At 38.1% G+C, this 21,696-nt stretch overlaps 1 protein-coding gene across 1 annotated transcript in view; it reads left to right on the top strand.

The window, feature by feature from the left end:
• The window catches only part of LOC126413265 (zinc finger protein 358-like), a 526,926-nt gene that overhangs the window by 489,122 nt on the left and 16,108 nt on the right, over positions 1–21,696 (top strand). Inside the window, exon 6 of the mRNA XM_050083167.1 lies at positions 6,448–7,074. Within this exon, the coding sequence (XP_049939124.1) occupies positions 6,448–7,074 (627 nt within the window). The remainder of the gene's footprint in view (positions 1–6,447; positions 7,075–21,696) is intronic.

The raw sequence follows: 21,696 nt of genomic DNA, 5'->3' as shown, positions 1-21,696 counted from the left end.
CTCATGTGGGTGACCTCACACTTTTCGTTGTTTGGGGTCAATTGCCAACTTTTGCCCCATACAGACAACTTTTCTAAATCGTTTTGAAATTTGTTTTGATCTTCTGATAACTTTACTAGTCGATAAACGACTGCGTCATCTGCAAACAACCCAAGATATAGCAAAGGGCCTATAACACTACCTTGGGGTACGCCTGAAATCTCTCTGTCCATCTCTTCCTTCTCTCTCTCTCTCTCTCTCTCTCTCTCTCTCTCTCTCTCTATTAGCGTTATCACAACCACTCCAACCGCTGGCTATTAGTTCTTACCCTCACAGTATTTCTTTGCAAATAGTAACTAAAATATGTACCAAATTTGATTGAGATCGTTCCAGGGTTCAGGATGAGCTTCTACTCGTGGTTTTTCGCACGTACGAATATGTGAAATATACTTCACGTGTATTTAACATATTTTACATGTATTAGTACACATGTTTCACATGCATCCTAGTGAATTTCGCCCCGCTGTTCCATATTCAAGAATTTCAGTGCTTATGACGTCATATTTCCTGAACTATGTTTTCTACAATAACACAATTTTGTAAGTACATTCAGCGTTATACATGTAGACTGCCTGCAAAATTTTTATTAAATACTTAAAGTAGTAAAAGAGTTTTGCTATTTGGGGAGCAAAATAACAGATGATGGTCGAAGTAGAGAGGATATAAAATGTAGACTGGCAATAGCAAGGAAAGCGTTTCTGAAGAAGTAAAATTTGTTAACATCAATATAGATTTAAATGTCAGGAAGTCGTTTCTGAAAGTATTTGTATGGAGTGTAGCCATGTATGGAAGTGAAACGAGGATGATAAATAGTTTAGACAAGAAGAGAATAGAAGCTTTCGAAATGTGGTGTTACAGAAGAATGCTGAAGATTAGATGGGTAGATCACATAACTAATGAGGAGGTATTGAATAGAATTGGGGAGAAGCGGAGCTTGTGGCACAACTTGACTAGAAGAAGGGATCAGTTGGTAGGACTTGTTCTGAGACATCGAGGGATCACCAATTTAGTATTGGAGGGCAGCATGGAGGGTAAAAATCGTAGAGGGAGACCAAGACATGAATACACTAAGCAGATTCAAAAGGATGTAGGCTGCAGTAGGTACTGGGAGATGAAGAAGCTTGCACAGGATAGAGTAGCACGGAGAGCTGCATCAAACCAGTCTCAGGACTGAAGACCACAACAACAACAATAATCAATAAAGAAGTCATCAAGTTAAATGTCATGCTTCATGCGGTACTTGTGCTGTAAGAACAGCAAAAATTTAGTAAGCGATAAACTTTTTTTTCTTTTCCTTATTCTTCGGGAGTTGTCACCCAGAAGAAGTTTCATAAAGGTTTGAAATTATGTGTAAAATTCGTTGAGAGTCACTAAACTTCTACACTTTTGATAGTTATGTGGGTCTTATCCTAACAGCAATTCTTTTCGGACGGTAAGTAATATGCGTACCAAGTTTTATGAAATTGGTCTTGTGATTTAGGAGGAAATGTGGGACATACACACACGCCTAAACACCGATATACTGCACGTATATCCGTTTTCATAATATTATATACATGGACGCAAATGCTGCCTATGGGACTGTAGTAACGCAACGATATATTTTTGATGACCAGTCTGCCTTGTTTAGAACATCGTTATTTAAATTACTTGCACGTATTCTAACTGTATATGTAATGTGACGCAGTTACGGTACATGACCAGCATTCACTTTTTCACTGTGCAGGTAGATGAAGTAAGCTTTTGTGATTCTTACAGTATCAGGATATTACGTGATGGAAGACCATGCCCGATCCGTCCTCTATTATTATTCAGCTGAACTTGTGTTTGACCTCACACCCGACTTTGATTTTACTTCGTTTTAGCACGCTGCTTGGGAGTGCATTGAATAGCAGTTATCGGTGAAGTATGTGAAGACCGTCAAAAATAATCGTAATCTGAAGCGGTGTATTAGCACGACAGATATAATAAATAACCATCTGCCGGTGTAGCGACAGTCTGTAGTGTTGGGACGGCACGGTGGGAAAAAAAGAGAAAGATGGGAGTTTTCTTTAGCTGGCCTTTCATATAATAGGATAATCTCCGGGTAATTACTAAGAATGTGAGAGCGTAAAGGTTCTCAATACTATTGGAGGATTAGATTCTAAGACGTAAACTAGATTGACAGCGAAACGAACAGACCAAGCTCCTTTGATCTTCGGCAGACTTTCCGAATCGACGCACCACGTTACAGACTGCACTGGACCGTTAGATGACAAGCTTTGTACTGACAGGCTACTGTAGATTAGTAACGTCTCTCTCGTTAAGGCAGCCCCAATATCAGTGGACTTTACTATCCGTTATATGGGACATATTACAGATATAAAAAAATGTACATACCGTTGCAAGATTCCACTTCATAGACAGTTTCTTCCTTTCTGAAATAACGTTAAATGTGTCACTGAACTTCAGCAAGCGAGTGGTCTTTAGTTCCCATATTGAACCTAATTCGACAGTATATTTGTCCATAAGAACCTCCACAGGTGTCTTTATACGTTCATTTATTACACCACATTCGATTCTGTTTAGAAATGAACATCTCTGGCTACCCGGAAGTTAGCCGAGATAAGGCTAAGAGCTATTAGAAGATGCAAATGGTATGTGATAAGTAACACACCGAAATCTCTTCCAACAGTAATTACTTTTTAATACATTATGGGAGTGACAGTGAGCAATATGTTACAAATATTTACTATTAAGAACAGTCTTGATCACAATTTATTTAGTACCGTGACCGGTTTAGACCACTGCTGTGGTCATCTTCAGACCAATGAGTAAGAACCTCCTTCTAGAACTAGCAGAAGGAGGTTCCTACTCATTGGTCTGAAGATGACCAAAGTAGTGGTCGAAACCGGTCACCGTACTAAATAAATTGTGATCAAGACTGTTTTCAACAGTAAATCTTCCAACAGTGTTTGTAGCTAATACTCACTAAATGCATCCGCGTAATTATTCAAAAAATACTTAAGCGCGAGATAAAGCGCTAAAAGGTAATTGTAGAAAGACTGACCACTGCAACATCTAAATCTACCGAAAGTAAACGCAAAGTATATGTATTTAAAAAGAGCAGCTAAAAATTCGCGTGACGCTTTGCTGAGAGATAGCCTCCACTCCTTCCCAACTAATTATGTAAGTGTAGAAGATATATGGCTTAAAATCAAAGATATTAATAAACGATTGTACTGATCCCCCATGGTACACAAAAGAGGTCAGGGGACTGTTGCAGAAGCAACGAAAAAACCATGCGAAACTTAAAAGACTGGCGGTGTTTTACTGACGCTCCAAAATTAGCACAGAGTCCAACGCGAGATGCTTTCAATCTCGAAATATGACAGAAAAATCTAAGAGGTTCTGGTTGTGTGGAAGGTACACCAGCGTTAAGACACAACCAATCCCTTCACTGCACGAAACCAATGGTAATATTACCGCTGATAGCGCAACTAAAGCAGAGTTGTTAAACAAAGTTTTTTGAAATACCTCCACCAAACAACGCAAAGCAAATATTCCAAAACTCGAACCGAGAAAAACTGCCCAAATGAGTAACATAGAAGTAGGTATCCTCGGACTAGCGAATCAACTTAATGTGCTTAATAAAGGCAAGTATTCCGATCTAGATAGCATACAAAAAAGGTGCCTTTCAGAGTATGCAGATGCGATCGTAGACAACAACTCGCATGACGAAAGATCCATAACAAAAGGCTGGAAATTTGCAAAGGTCACATCAGTACTCAAGAAGGGAAATACCAATGTCCCGCTGAATTACAAACCCGTTTCACTAACATTGATTTGCAATAGGACATCGAAATATGCACTGTGTTCGAACTTCATGAATTACCTCGAAGGTAATAGTCTACTTAAACACTCTCAGCACATATTAAAAATATATCGATCATCTGAAGCACAGCTAGGTCATTATTCGTACGTAGTTGTCTGTTGTATTGACAGGTGATCTGAAATTGGTTCTGTATTATTAGATTTCCAGAAGACTTTTGACACAGTTTTCCCAAGCTTCTTCGAATCAAATTTCGTGCCTATGGAGTATTGTGTCAGCTTTGGGACATTTCCTCTCAGAAAGGTAGCAGTTTGTAGTAATTGGCGGTAAGTCGTCAAGTAAAATAGAAGTGATATCCGGCGTTCCCCTACAAAGTGTTATAGGCCCTCTGCTACTCCTACTCAACATAAACTATTTTGGAGATAATCTGAGCAGCTCTCCTAGAATGTTTGCAGATGATGCTGTCAATTACCGTCCTATAAAATCATCACAAGAGAAAAATCAATTGCAAAATTACTTAGCCACTGTATCTGAATGGTGCGAAAAGTGGCGTCTCTGTGAGGTCATCCACGTGAGTGTGAAAGAAATACGTTAAATTTCGATTACACGATAAATAACACAAATTTAAATGCTATCAATGTGACTAAATACGTTGGAATTACAATTACGATCAACTTAAATGGTAATGACAACATAGATAATGTTGTGGTAAAGGCAAACCAAAGACTACTTTTTATTGGCACAACGGTTACAAGATGCGACAGGTTTACTACGCTGGAGTACTGCTAGGTTGGTCGCTATCCTTACCAGATAGAATTGACGGGGAGGTCGAAAGAAGTTCATAGAAAGGCAGCTCCTTTTGTATTATCACGAAATAAGGGAGACAATGCCACGACTAAATGCGAGTTGGGATGACCATCATTAAAACAAACGAACTTTTCGTTACGACGAAACTTTTTCACGAATTTCCGGTCACCAGCTTCGTCCTATGAATGTGAAAACTTTTTATTAATTCCAAATGTATAGAAGAAGAAATGATTATCACAATAAAATAAGAGGAATCAGTGCATGTACAGAGCTTAACCTAAGAAAAATAGACCGAAGGTGTTTCAAATAACCCTCTTCCAGTCACTTTAAGTGTGAACTGCAGAGTTACCTTGTAGATGGAGATGTAGATTTAGATACAGATGTTAAAGGCACATGCTAGATGCGTTAAGTGAATCAGTGTGTTCGTCATGTTCCAGCTAGGCCTTCAGCGTTAGGTTTACCGATCAAACATTTTTGGAATCACGGCACCGGAAGACTTTGTATTATTTTCGTAACTGTTGGTGAATTTTCCATGTATAACACACATTATTTGTGTTTTTTGATAGATTTTAGCATGATCTGTTCTAATTAAAGTGCTGGTCACCTTAAGATGTCAGTTTTAACAAAAACAGTTGTGACGTAATAAGCGCACATATAGCGACATCTTTCGTACTTTTACGACCACATTATCCAGCTGTGGAAGCACAGAACGATCAAGATTGTTAACTATTTTATATGTTCTCCATTCTAAATCCGGAGGCCAAAGGCACACAACAGACTACTGTAAAAACTGTTCCAAGACTACAGACCACTTAGTTTCCTGTCTAAAGTAAGCAGTTTCTGAATGAGTTGTTATTAATGTGAAATTGAAACATCCCCATAGAAAAATTTATGAATTACTGTGCTGATAAACCTCTTACATTAATTGATTTTCAAACAGCTGGGCAGAACTGAACGTACTCAGACATTTCTGTCTTTACCTGTTCTGATCAACACTAAACTGACACACAATATTTTTAGCGCAACGCAGTCTGACTTTCAATAATCCCTACAAAAGAATGGCCCTGACTAACATTAACTTATACCTTTCACAAATCACTTACCTCACAAAAATCTTCGTTACTCGAACTACTGCAATACAGCGAGCGCCACTACTGCCAGCTAAATAAAAGATTCAAACTACTGAAGGTACTAACTGCTGATAGGCATAGTTAACAAATGAAAGATTTTGATAGAGAACAAGCAATGTATTTACCTTAATAGTGTTCAAAAGTCATAATGTATATAGCAGGTCATGACATCCAGTCATACAAATTTACTGTCTCTGATGGTCACACGTTCAGATCATTCGCTCTCAAAATTCCACCATTTCTCTACCAACATCCACCAATGCTGGCGGCTCACCTCCAACTGCGCAACGCTACGCGCTGTTAACAGCCAACTGCCCAACACTACAATAGCATATACTCCAACAATGCAAACCAACCACAGCCTTCACACAGCACAGTCTGTGATTTTCATATAGAGTACTACATGGCGTTACCAACATAAAAACCTAAACGGCCTACTTACAATATGTGAAGTGTTTCTCTATTATAGATAGTCTACATCTTGTTACCATGACGCAATATACTCTCGTGGATGTCGAATATCAATTAAATTCCCGAAGTTAGCTCAAAACCTTTTATTTTATAACTAATCCAACTGCGCTCCCAATACCGCCTGTTCACTAGTACTGTATTGAGTTCAGTACGTGCGCTGCTACACTCGTGGTTGTCTTCCGTCCACAGCATCTAGACGGCCCCGGGGCGCCGACTACGCGCCAAGCCGTCCATGCGGAGGAAGACAGCCCCCGCCTGAAGCAACTGCTGGGTGGGGGACCCCCAGACAAGAAGGTGCGGCCAGACACCAACAACAACAGCAGCAGTCTGACGGCCGGGACGTCACCGCAGCAGCTGCAGCAGCGTCTGTGGGTCTACCAGCCGCCTCCACCGCCTCCTCATCCTCCTCTTCCTCCACCTCCAGCAACAGCACCAGCACCACCACCACCACCTCCACCACCACAACCACCACCACCTCCACCTCCACCAACAACAACTGCACCTCTCGGCGTAACCCCACAGCAGATCCATCCGCACACTCTGCCACCACCTCCGCCGCCCCCAGCGGCCCCACCACCTCCAGTGATGCCCTCACACCAGCCAGCAATTTTCCAGGAACTCCAGCCACCTCAGCCTCCGCAGTCGCAGCCTCCGTGTCCCCTTCGACAGCAGCCGCCAGACCCACCAGAGTCATCACGGAAACCTCAAGACCTGGTGGCAAACGCGGTCTCAGCCGCCGAGACCGCCGTTGATCTGCAGAGAAAACATAAATGTGAAGAGTGCGGCAAGCTCTTTGGCACCAAGACGTCTCTCAAGGTATGTACACTTGTAAACTTGTTCGCTTCACTGAATGAAGTACAGAGATGAGTGCTTAAGTAACTAGAACTGTAGGAACAAAACTATTCAGCGTAAACTAAGTAAGGGAACGACTTCAGGAGGTGAATGCTGCCCAGATAAGAAACGAAATATTCATATTATTTGTGTACATAAAATATGAGTCTGCAATAAAGGAATTATTTGTTGCAGAGTACATTACACGATTCTCATTCTTGCCTTCTCCCAGTTCCCTATGGAATCCGCAATGTAAGACACTGGTTTTGGCAGTGGCAGTGTAATTTCATGCCAAAATACACCTCCTGATGCCACCACTTTCCAAATAACGAAATCTGTCTACAACTTCAGTCTGTAGATCTTGTGGTCTAAAGTGATAAAGTTTTATAAGTGTTTGCGGAGGGTGTGACTTAGGGGGAAGTGGCTATCGTACGGCATTTAGCAAGCTGTGTGCGGAAAACCGCTTAAAAACTACATCCAACCAGGTGAGCTCACCAGGGCTCAATCCATAACGAGGATTCGATTCAGGGCTACATAGCTCTCGATGTCAGCTGTCTCTCTCTCTCTATATATATATATATCGCTCAGATGTTGCAAGATATATTTTCTCACTCTTTCGAAGGGTCCAAGCTGTAACTTAATAGTGACAGGCTATATGGACTCTCTGCTCAAGCTTCTGAGTGTGCCAAATGCCTGATAAGGAGTAAAACTTGTTATGTGTGGAGATTTTCGAGAATGAGATTTTCACTCAGCAGCGGAGTGTGCGCTGATATGAAACTTCCTGGCAGATTAAAACTGTGTGCCGGACTGAGACTCGAACTCGGGACCTTCTCCTTTCACGGGCAAGTGCTCTACTAATTGAGCTACCCAAGCACGACTCACGCCCCGTCCTCACAGCTTTACTTCAGCCAGTACCTCGTCTCCTACCTTCTAAACTTTACAGAAGCTCTCCTGCGAACCTTGCAGAACTAGCACTCTTGAAAGAGAGGTCCCGAGTTCGAGTCTCGGGCCGGCACACAGTTTTAATCTGTGGAGATTTTATTTAAGACCTGAGTTCTTTTGTGATTTTTGATGCTGTTCTTCAAACAATGATTTGTCCAACTCATTCAAGTTTCAGTGAACATGATCCACAATGTTTATTTCAGTTTTATGAGTATTACTCTCTGTTCCACGTTTTCATGACGAAAATGCAGTGGAAATTTCTGTCTTCCCAGACAACAGCCATGTTTATACTTACCTGGTTCGCTGAACATTCATGAGCTCCATCGAAACTTTTCCACTACTTCAAATCTTCACATAGTCTCTGTAAATACAGTGGATACCGAGTGTACATTCTACCAGTATTTTTTCATATTCTATTCGCGGACTGAGGAAGATGTGTGCATTAACCCGTCATATCATATTCTGGTAAACTTTTAGTAAGGTACACGATGGTGGAAGTATAAAGGTCATACAGTGTCCTTCGAATAAGAATAAAAGAAACTTATCTCCCACAACAGGAGCAAAACATTGCATAAAGGTCACTGACCACCGTATCGGTGTCATTCGGACGCGATATACACAGGGGCCAGCACAGTGCTCTCCCGATCGTATTGTTTAAATTTACACAACGGATTTCCCAAGCACTACTCTGCTATTCATCCAATCATTCCTGTTTAAATTCGCTGAGCATTTCTGTTACACTTTCGTGTGGACTATAACGAAATTTTACTGTCCTAACACCTAATCTCTTCAATCTCTGATGTCGTGTCTGCTTGGTAAGGACACTAATCACATTAACAACAGAGTAGATCGAACTAGCTTCTTGAAAGAGATTTCCTATACAGATGTGTTGCATTTTCCCAGTAACAATCTTACGTCTTGCATTAGATTTCCTAATAATGGCATTATGTGACTGTCCCATTTTGTGTCGCGTCTTAATTTTACCCCTAAATACTTACATTAAGCGACGTGCTCAAGATGTTCATCGCTGGTCTTTTAGTCAGTTAGTATATTTTTCTTTCTCTCGTTATAGTCACTGTGTTAAACTTATCCACCGTGGAAGAGAGATACCATTCATTGCACAGAGTGGAAATTTCGTCTAAATCTTCCAGCAGTTCATTACGATAGTTCAACGACGGTACTCTTCTGCACACAACAGCATCACCAGCGAAAAATGTGTTAGTGCTACTCATAGTGTCTGATGAATCGTTTAGGTACACAGAAAACGCTAGAGGTAGGATAACACCGCTTTACTTGCTTTCGGTTGTATGGAATGTTAGCCGCTCAACATAACGTGCAGCGCTCTATTCGAAAAGTATTCCTCGATCAGTCACATATACGAACATACTCTGTATAATCGTATCCTGTTTGTTTGTCCTCAATGGGATACAGTGCTGAACGCTGTTCAGAATTCCAAGACGGGTATACCCGTCCACTTGCATCTATTATTTACGAGAGGTCGTGCATGAATAAAATAAGCTGCTTTTCACACAAGTAGTTTTTCATGGACCCGAAGCTACGTGTCCTACACTAACGTCATAGTGTTTACAGGCTCCGCGATCTTGCAGAAGGTAGGCACAATCAGTATTCCTATGTAATCCTGTGCTTCCGGTCTTTTACCTTTTTCTGGATAAGCGATTTGTGTTCGCTTCCAAACACACGTGTTTATTCGCTGAGATTCATAGCCTCAGAAGATGGGAGCTACAGGAGATTTTGACTGCAATGTATTCGCTGCCACATGAACTGGTATTCAGTTAGATTTTGATGCCGTGTTCACTTTAAGTACTCCTATTTTTTTCAGTGCCAAGGGTGCTAATATAAATTTCTACTACCTGTGAATGTGCGGCGATCAAGTACCGGGACGGTATTATCATCATACGTGATTACATGTTTAAACGAGAAATTTAATATCTCTGTCTGCTGTCTTCATTATCAGCACCGCTAGGATGTACATCTACAATCACATCTAAATACATATTACGTGAGTAACGGTAAGGTGAGTGGCAGAGAGTACATTGTGCGAGTACTAGTCATTTCCATTCCTGTTCCACTCACAAATAGATGAAGGGAAAAGTGACTGTCTGTCTGCCTCCGTGCGAGCCTTGATTTCTCTCATCTAATGTTTATGATCCTTACGCGAAATTCACGTTGGTGGCAGCAGGATCACTGTACAGTCAGCTTCGAACACCGGTTTTCTATATAGCGTTCCTTGAAAAGAATAACGGTACTTTTGATGATTAACTTCACTCGGGTTATTTCACATTTGGAATCGAATATAAACTCATTAGATGCCAGCGAATTCTATTCTGAAATTCAGACGCTGCCGCCACCGGCTTCTAACGTGCCCTTACGAGAAATACTCCAATCTGAATTTGGGATTTCGTAGCTACTCAGTTCCGGCTTCAACCAACTTTCTGTTTCTAATAAGTCTGCTTTCGTCGTCATCTAGGCTACAGACGTATTCCGTCTTTGAAGTGCCCACCCAGCTTTTTCTTGGTCTTTCTAAGGATCGTTTACTAAGGAGCTAAAGTATATGGCGTGATTTGATAGTCTCGAATGTGGCAGCCTTTGTAGAAGTTGTAGCTAGGTTTGTCGATTGGCCTTGATCTTCCCTTTTGTAGCACACCCCAAGGTCTTCTCTTATGCCTACCTTTCTTGGTGTGTGTAATCTTATGCAGCCTTTCACTCAACCTAGGAATTTAATTTCTGACTCGTGGTTTATACTTTTCCGCGGTTTAGTATTTGCCCAAGTTTTACTTCCAAATACCATTGTGGCGGCAGCTATTATCCAATAATATTTTATTTATGTTTTCATAATTTTATTTCCCAATGTTCTATTGGTTTTTTGCATATCACTTGGTATTATGCAGTCTTGTTGGCAGTGTCGAGTTCTCATTGTTATCTGGACGTTAGTAGCTTTAATAAGCTATACTAACTGTGGGACCTTACCATGGATGCTCCTGTAATTTCCTAACATAATATTAAAATTTTCTCTTTCCTATCTGTGACGACTGACATTGTCTGAGAGTAACATGGCCGATCGATCTTTAATTTCTAGTGTGAATTTTAAGTTGTTGTTAACTTATGTATGTCACTAAGCAATTGACCAGCTTATAATTATTTCTAGCACTGCCAGCGCAGATTTTACAGCAACTGTATTAACACTAGCCTATAGTAATGGCAATATTTAATAAAACGAAAGTAAGAATTCCTAACTTCGCCTTTAGTTGACAGCTGGAGAGTTTCTTTTCTGCTCCAGCAAACTAAGTGCTTTCAGTCAGTTTCGATTCCTTTTTACTATTATCGTTTTAGACAATATCTTTCATTGACTATTATTTTTTGGGTATTGAGCTGTAACACTACTGTCTTTTTCTTCCATAATTTATATTGACAACTTAACACTTCTCCTTACTAAGAGCAATCTTCGAGATCAATAGTGTTTTTTTTTCTTTTCACCAAGTATCTTTCCTTTTTCCCTAACAATACCTCACTTTCGATGACTGTGTTTCAAACAAGGAATCTTCCCAGCATTAATAGTTTTATTCTTTACATTTTATTTATATTATATACCTCCAGTCGTTTTTCAATCAATCTGATCCAGCATGATGTTCCTTTGTCTTCTCAAAAGTACCAAACGAATTGCTTAATTACCCTGTTGTTTTATCTTCTATATAAGTGCCCAAAATGATCCCCAATCATATTCCATTTATTTTGTATAATGTTTCATTTGATAATTTTCGTTAAAACCATTTCATAAACTTTTGTTATTTAAAAATATTTAATTAATTACCAAGCACTTGACTGAACTGAGATTTTCTGGATTTCATTATTGTTTTAAAATATGTAACTGTTGTATTATTACATACGCACCATATAGTTACCTATTTATGATTATTATTTATGTTCTCCTGATTAATCGCTACATTTTAGATAGACCTTTCTAAAACACTTTCTTGGATTGTATCTTACAATAATTCAACTTTTTGATATTTAATATTTGTTACTGAAATGCAGTCATTTTAATATCGATAGAAATTATTTTTTCATTAAGGCGTTTTTAAATTTTATCTCACTATTACGTGTGTTAATAGGCTTTTCTATATTTTTCCAGTAGCTAGGTATTCAGAAAGTGCAATAACTTTTCAATCTATACTCTGAGAACTTTTACAGCAGATCTGAAAAGTATTTGAGAGGAACTGTCACCCTGTATTAGTCCTGTACCACTCTTTAGAGCCTTAATATGTAAATCTTACTTTCATGATCATGACTGTGTACTTTGCATTGATTTATAAATTTAAATTGAAACAAAATATTCAACTTTGTGAACCTGAAGTTTCTCATATGGAAGACCAAAATATACCTGTTTCAACTTTGCATTTGTATTCTGGTGTTTATGAAGGACTATATGTTTCAAATTGAATATTGGTAGTGATCAGAATCTGGCTAACTGGAATTCATCTTGACTATCATCTACGTAGGTCAGTTCTAACGTTTAATAAATGAAATCTGTAAATACTTTAACGCCAACATACAGTAGAGACATTACTGACTAGTTATTATATTCTCAGATTTATTGTGAAGGATTATTTTTCTTTCTTTGCGAAATTTTGCGCTTTTTGCCTGCCTTCAAAAATTATTTGTTCATGTTTTATGCCGTTTTTGAGACAAAAAAGTCTAATTCTTGTTTTATTTGTCTAGCTTTAAATAATTTTTTTGTTATTATTGTTCATGTATCTTCCTACAGGTCCTTGTAGATATGTAGAAATCTGAAATAACTGTATTTTCCTGGGCAGTTATGAACCCTGCAGATGTCTTGTAAATGTTTTATGATATTCAACTTTACTTAAGCCAATTACAATTTTATCAGTCTTCAAATATAGACATCATCGTTAGTACCCTTTTGATATGGTCATAAATTTGTCATACAAAACAACAATATCATTTTTTTCCTTTTCAACCAGACAATTTGTTGTGTATGCTATTACGATTGCTGCTATTATAGCTGCTGTTTCCCTTGGTGGTTTAAATTGTTTGTATCTTTAATTTTTAACAGGATAATTCATTTTAATCTATTCACTGCAACATACTGACAATACTCCTTAACATTCTTAACTATTTTACTCTATTTTTGTTTATGGCAAACATATTGGTTCTGTGACAGTTTTTGTCGATGAGCTGATTCATGCAAATGTATGTTCACTTCATTTACAGATTCTTGAAGATCTCCTCCTGCTTGTGATGTTATGCTAAGTTGATACACATAAGCCTAATTTTAGTGTCATTTTGACACTTTTATACACTTTCTTTAATAGTTTCACTTCAATAAATATTTTAATCCTCTTTCTAAATTAAAGTCTACATAAACACACATCTCCCCAGGTTAATTCTCGTAAGACAAATGCTACAATGTTTCCTTTAAAAACAGTGCAGTAAAGATCTTTCATTTGATTGTATTGCCTGAAATTGTCCTGCATCTCAACCAATACCATCATCGAAAAAAAAGAAAAGCCCTCTCTCTCTTCAGAATCGTATTCTGTACACCAAATTACTATTGACAAGGAAGACATTTATCTTCATTTCTTCACTAAGGATATTCTCTTACAGCCTGATACAATCTTCTCAATGCTTTTCTATTTTATGATTTTATTTGTGAAAGAATATGTCCCATAAAACTACTCTAGAATAGTGTAGATTTTCTTGGAATGTTTCATTTTTGCCTGTTAAAAGACATAGAATTCTTTGACATCTTTGTTGTAAGTTTCGTCTTTCCGAGCTCTGCTCGCCATTTCTCTAACTAAGGTTGTTAATATTCGTAAAACAAGTCATCAAGTATGAGGAGGATCACTATCAGAGCAGTCACTGATAATGGTATTACCTACTCTGAAGTGTGAACATTGGGTGATTTGAAGGATATGCAGCAAGATTTGAATAAAATGTAAATAGTGGTCAATGAAAACTCAGAGTGTGGTCAATGAAAACTCACTCTAAACTAATGCCCAAAATAAAGAGAGACCGTGTAATAGTATCTAGTTACATGATTGGTACTGAAGCTCTGTAGCATAATACATTGCTGAACATAATGTGAGATACTGAAAATCAATATGAAATTTAATGTGCACATGAAAGCTAAAGTAAGAAATGTTAATGGAAGATTTATATTCGTTGGAAATGTTACCGAAAAATGCATGGTATCAGGGAAAAAAGTGGTTTAAATGTTGCTAGTTTGATCAGTGTTGGAACAACACGCAATGTCTTTATCAAGTAGCCATGACAAAAGACGTATACCATCTTTAGAGAGGTGCTGCTAAGGTCTTAATAGGTCGATATGGCCCTTACAAAAGTGTAACAGAGATATTCCTAGAACTTTAATGGGAATCGTTTGAATAAAACTCACTGGATAAATTTAAATAATCGGTATTTCAGGAAGACCATAAAATACTTATACCGTCAACCACAGTTTTCAACGAGAAAAACAACAATGTTTAAGTCGATTATAGCGCCATACCAATTGTCATTTTACACTTTCTCTGCACCAGTGAAATATGAAGAGTACGAAGTATCCTCCTCCACACACTAAGAAGCGGCTTTAGTAGAATATTTGTAGATATAGAGATGAGCAAATGGTATTTCCATCTTCATTATTAATCCAAAATACGTATTTATAGGCAACTATAGTCTGTCAAATACATTTATTTCTGATCTTCACTGTCATATTACTCTTCTAATGAATTCAAGCTGTAACATATTGCAGAGAGCGTAAAATTCACATCTATCCTGATTAATATACTATTTTATCTATGTGACTATCTAAAATTTTTTGTTCCTAATCGTTAAAGTGTCTTTAATTGCATTAATGGTAATGACAGGACACTTACCAGAAACCAATAATTATTCTTAAGCCACTATTTAATCATGTTGCAGTCTCTCTGTCAGCTTTAATTCTTTCTAATTTATTACACGTTTCACTTGTCGTTATCCTCGAACTAAACAGAATCATGATTACTAAGCACAGTCACCACAATCCAAGAAAGCTCTGGCCTCATATCAGTGCATTATCAGGGTGTTTAGCATATACATAGTTCACTTGCACAACCGAGTCCTTATACATCATTGTATCACCTCCTGGAAAATTTCTCCATACAAACGAGAAATGCTTTCAAATTGTTGTTAAAGGAGGAGTCACTGCCTTTTCTAAATACACACATATTATTTGCCTTAATTTTTCTCCACATTCACGTTTTAAAGATTTTTTCAGTGATACTGACACATCCATAATTTACGTAATAGTACTATACATTTTGCATTTCACAGAAACAACACATAAGAGAACCAAATTCTAGATGGGAAAATATGAAATTACCTGAATATCATAAGTTTCATTTGCATTTCACTCACAATACAAACATCATATTAGCACATATTCATACCACACCATATATGAAGTCTTATTACAGTCCAACAAGTATAATGGGCTCATACTCACATAAAAAGCTAAATAAATTCTACACAATGTTATAACTTTGATAGAAACTGTAGGCATGAGTTTTATAGATAGCTTTTCCACACAAATTGTCAAGGTATTAAGGGACATTGAAGAAGTAAACTAATGAGTTCTTTGAGTCATTATGCTGACTGACATACAGTGCAAGTTAATATTTGCTCAGCATTGTATTTTTTTTTTCACAGTTGAAAGGTCAAGGGTCGTTGTTCTTTTGCATATAAAAATGTATATTGATGTCTAATACATTGTCTGTTTTCATAATTCCTTCTAAATTCATTTTCAGAGATGCGACATTTAGTGTAATATGTGTATCCCAGGCTGTTTTTGGTAGCTCTGCAGATGTACACATTCTTACATAAGATAAACTGAATGTTAAATAACTAATTTTAATATTCCTTCAATTATGAAATATTGCTGCATGTATTATGGAACCTGTGTAAGTAAAATGAGTTTTGGTTATTGAATATTTCTCCTGAGTTTCTCTAATTACTTGCAATAGCTCAAACTTGTCAGAGGTATCAGTTTCTTGCTTTTGATTCTCCTCAATCTATAATATTTTTGCTCATTAATAGCATGGCATTGTTAGTGCATTGGTAGGATGTACATTGCATGCTGTTAGTTACTACACACTAGTTGATACACTTCTGATTTGGGAACCCCACATCTGTAACAGATATCCCTCACAGTGTTTTACTTGAATTACTAAAAAATTCTAACATGCCTCTAATGGTAAATAAACACTCAATTGTGTGATAGTCCATATGTGTTCTAATTGTACAAAGTGATTTATATATGATGTCTTTAAACTTATATCTTTAAAATATAACCACTCATATTTGATTTCAACACATGCATTTTATTTTAAAATGCATACCTGGCAATGCAAGGTGGGGCATATCATGAGGATCAGGTGCACTGCAAAACCTAATGCATAATTTACTGTTTCAGCAATGTGCAACTGAAGTAACATACAAAATCAAAAACCTGACGCACTTGGAAAAGAAGACTCTAAAGGAAAATACATATTATCGACAAAGTGGCCATAATTTTACATTAAGCGACCATTAAAGAGAAAAGCAAAAGCCACAAAAAATAAAACTGTACTACAATCATACAAATAAACAAAATTTACAAATAATAAAATTCTTTTGAATTCGCAACTCCACAGTTCAAGAAAGCACACAAGACAGCTGTCTCAATTTCAACCTCATAATCAATGTTATGCAAAGCCTGTCAATGTGTCATTAATAATTCAAATTGTACTGGAGAGTGCTGAACACACATGACAGTGTACCTAGGAACACAGGGTAGGTTTTGGTTGGTTCCTCAGTCTAGCTACAGATTCTAGAACCACATGAAGGAATGAGTACTAGAGACTGCCATAAGCAGTTTTGGCCATTTCCTACAGTTGGACATGATGTTATTTTGTAGTGCATTTGTAAATACTTTGCGTTCTACATAATTGTTAGAGCTGTTGGAAATGTGTATTTTATTTCTCAGGCAGAGAATATACTGATGAGCAAATTACTAACATTTTCATGACTGTTTGTATGGAGACATTTAAGTCATATTTATAAATTGTGCACCATCTCGTATCTTGAAACAGAAGAGGTCTTTTACCAAGGAAAATGTGATACTTGCAAATAAACTGAGTTTCTTGTATCCCTCAGCTATCATACCTGTCTTGAAAACGTATTTTTTTGTTTCCAATAGCTTTCATTTCAAAATCTATTTAGATGGTAATTGGTTTTTGGCAATATGTCTCTTTAATTTGCTTTCATGTACTTATTACTTAGTATTAGAGTAATCAGGTAACAGATGATTTAAATAAAATACTGACAAAATCGTATGGATTGAACGGTTTTAAATGTAAATCGAGTAGTTGTTCCTAAGTACATGACCGTATTTTCAAATTTGCATAGACTTTAATTATTCACAGTAACTTTTGAAATTTGATAAAAAGACAACAGAATTTAAAAAGCGAATGTTGTTATTTAAAAAAGGAATATAAATATATTAGTATACATTGTCTAACCTTTTTAGGTGTTCATGGGATATAAATCTTCTCTTCCTCATTGTGTCTAATATTCGTTCTATATTTTCCTTATATTTTGTGTTATGCCTTAATTTCCATTTTCCATGTAATATCTTGATCCAAAGATTTTCCTGATAGTTTCTCTTCCTTGTTTTCTATTACACTAAATTGTGAACATAACGAAGGATACTCTCAAGCATAAAGACATTGTTGAAAAGGCTGTACTGCCAAAGTTCTGCATTTATGGAAATAATGATGTTGTTACACAGATTCCCTGTAAATCGAAAAGCCACCTCATTTTTGTTGCCCTTATTAAGTTAGTTTCTTTGTGCAAAGTATTTGATTGAATTATTTCACCTAGATAATGAAAGTTTTTCCCCATTAAGCAGTTTCCATATAAAGTATTTTGGTTTCCTTCATCACATCTCACATATACTCTGTTTTTAAAAAGATGTATGTAGTCCTGCTTTTGAAGCTGACTCTTGAAGATGATTTTTCTGCATTGTTTACCTTGTTAGGTTCAGCTAAGACTGGAAGGTCATTTCAGAAAGCTAAACAGTCAATATTCTGATTATTTGCTCTTCCACCAATTGTGATTTTGTAATTCCCTTTTCTTTATCTTGTTATGCCAGTTTTAACTCAAGAGCTGTGGAAGTTTCACCTAAAAATTAAATTTGGGGTTTTGTATTTGACAGTGTGCTTCTTGTAATTCACCACTGATTTTAACCATCTCCAAATTATTTTATGGTGTTGAATAATGCTTCCCTGTCAATCGAATCATTTGCTTTTGTAAGCTATGTAAATGTTATACAAATTGTTTTGCTTCTCATTATTCTATATCTGATTATAAATTTCAGTTTAAACCCTGGCAATAACGATGAATTTTTCAAAACACAAAGGGGGCATGGGTTGTGCTTTATGTTCACAGCAAATATTGTTAGAATTAAAATGTTCAGAAATATTTTAAAAGCACCACTTTTAAATAGGTATTGAGGTGTATGTTGGGTCTTGATTCTGGAATTGCTATTTAACCCAATCTTATCAATACCAACGCATTTTCCATAATCTGAACTACCAACAGGGTGTACTTGATGAGCAGGGGCAAAAAATATATAGAAACAAATAATTCATTAATTTTCATTGACTTTTACAAAGCAGAATTGTTTTGGAGATGTTATTGATGAGTGAAAAGGGTCCTGAACCTGAAAATATAAATGACATTTAGTATGAAAACTCAGTTCTACCAACAAGAATTAAATTGTAGGTTTATGTTTTACTCAACAATTTATAACAATTACAGAATCCAGTAGAAGAAATTATTAAAAACAATTTTTTCCGGTTTTTAAGATTTAAGGTACATGATGAGGTTACAACATCTTCTAATGTCGGCATAAGCTGATCACCCCTTGTTATGGTGAGGATTGAGATTTGTTTTACACTGGATATCCCATTTCTCAACCCTCCTTCATACTCTCCTAACTACATATCTTCCCAGTTTGTTTATAATGCTTATTCTGGTCAATTGTTGTGGTCAGTTTTATCACCTTTTTTGTGGATCATGTGAATTAGTGCTGTTTATCAATCTTCTGGTAGAGCTTCTGTCTCGCAGACCTTTTGAAAGACTCCATGTAGCTTCTAGATTGTTGCTTAGTTTTATTAACTGAGATTTCCATGCTGTAATCTTTGACTCGCAGGTGACTTTTAATTTCTTATCATTATCAAATTTAATAAATTGCTAGTCTACAGGAATAGAGGTGTTTATGAATCCATAACATAATATCTGTAACTCTGGATGTACTACTTGTTTCCATCTTCTTAAGGTGCTGGTGATGTATAAAGGAGAACCAGACCTCACGGGCAGTCTTTCAGAATTCGTGGTATGGACCGAGAAAAGGAAAAAAGTGGCTCATAACTTATATTCGAGAGTGTATGCCTTAACAGGTAGAACACTTGTTTATCTTCGCTACTAGCAAACACATCTCTGCTAGTAAATGTTCTGTGATTCCCGTAATTGTAGAGGTGGCAGTGAAGACAGAAACAAGAAATTAATGTCCAGTAAACATGGGCTCGAAAGTATGTAACTTTAGAACTATGAGCACTTGTTCATCTTCGCTATTGTGAAATACATCTTTCCTATTGAACAAGTGTTCAGAGTTGCTCCATAAAACCACCTTGTGTGTCAGTATAGTTCTGGTCCACCCTGTTCTGATAGATTTTATAAAAACGTATGTGTGAATGTATGTGTGTATGTTGCACTCTCTCGCTAAATCACTCGACCGATTTCAACTAAATTTGGTAAACATATTTCACTGAGAGGAAAGAACCGGTTTCAGGATAAGAACATTGATGGAAAGGCGGTGTAGCCTACAATGTGCACATACTCACGCTTTATTCATCGAATATTTCAGAATGAGAGCTCTTAGTTACTTGCAACAGACTTTACACATCGTTTCATATAGGTTTTCCTCGCTGACAAACCCCACAAAATGATGAAAGGAAGAAAATCGCCATATTTTTGCCGTTATGGAGTAGAACTCCCGCAAGAAGCAAGACATTTGTATTTATTACTTATTTACTGCTAACTGTATTCGCCACACATTTTACAGACGGCATTCGCATATAGCACTGAGTCTAAAGCAAAATTATATCGCTGCACAACACATATTCGAGGAGATGTGGCGTCATAAATAATGAGATATATGGAAAACCGTTGCATCATGCGTTATGTTTTAATGTGTTACTTCTATGCTACTAACTGTACTTATAGCACATCTCACCCAAAGAAGACACGTGTGCCACCGGCTGTACATCGAAAATTATGTCTGTGTACGTCACATAGTTGGGGATATAGGACATAAGTATTGAGCTACGTGAAACTGCAGCCCAGAGCAAAACTAGCAGGAGATAGAGATAAAACATGTGCTAAATTAAATGTGAAATATGTGACATACACTCCTGGAAATTGAAATAAGAACACCGTGAATTCATTGTCCCAGGAAGGGGAAACTTTATTGACACATTCCTGGGGTCAGATACATCACATGATCACACTGACAGAACCACAGGCACATAGACACAGGCAACCGAGCATGCACAATGTCGGCACTAGTACAGTGTATATCCACCTTTCGCAGCAATGCAGGCTGCTATTCTCCCATGGAGACGATCGTAGAGATGCTGGATGTAGTCCTGTGGAACGGCTTGCCATGCCATTTCCACCTGGCGCCTCAGTTGGACCAGCGTTCGTGCTGGACGTGCAGACCGCGTGAGACGACGCTTCATCCAGTCCCAAACATGCTCAATGGGGGACAGATCCGGAGATCTTGCTGGCCATGGTAGTTGATGTACACCTTCTAGAGCACGTTGGGTGGCACGGGATACATGCGGACGTGCATTGTCCTGTTGGAACAGCAAGTTCCCTTGCCGGTCTAGGAATGGTAGAACGATGGGTTCGAAGGCGGTTTGGATGTACCGTGCACTATTCAGTGTCTCCTCGACGATCACCAGTGGTGTACGGCCAGTATAGGAGATCGCTCCCCACACCATGATGCCGGGTGTTGGCCCTGTGTGCCTCGGTCGTATGCAGTCCTGATTGTGGTGCTCACCTGCACGGCGCCAAACACGCATGCGACCATCATTGGCACCAAGGCAGAAGCGACTCTCATCGCTGAAGACGACACGTCTCCATTCGTCCCTCCATTCACGCCTGTCGCGACACCACTGGAGGCGGGCTGCACGATGTTGGGGCATGAGCGGAAGACGGCCTAACGGTGTGCGGGACCGTAGCCCAGCTTCATGGAGACGGTTGCGAATGGTCCTCGCCGATACCCCAGGAGCAACAGTGTCCCTAATTTGCTGGGAAGTGGCGGTGCGGTCCCCTACGGCACTGCGTAGGATCCTACGGTCTTGGCGTGCATCTGTGCGTCGCTGCGGTCCGGTCACAGGTCGACGGGCACGTGCACCTTCCGCCGACCACTGGCGACAACATCGATGTACTGTGGAGACCTCACGCCCCACGTGTTGAGTAATTCGGCGGTACGTCCACCCGGCCTCCTGCATGCCCACTATACGCCCTCGCTCAAAGTCCGTC

The sequence above is a fragment of the Schistocerca serialis genome, chromosome 7, assembly GCF_023864345.2.
Source record: "Schistocerca serialis cubense isolate TAMUIC-IGC-003099 chromosome 7, iqSchSeri2.2, whole genome shotgun sequence".
NCBI lineage: Eukaryota > Metazoa > Arthropoda > Insecta > Orthoptera > Acrididae > Schistocerca > Schistocerca serialis.
Note: the sequence above shows the minus strand (reverse complement) of the source record. Positions and strands in the feature narration are given on the sequence as shown.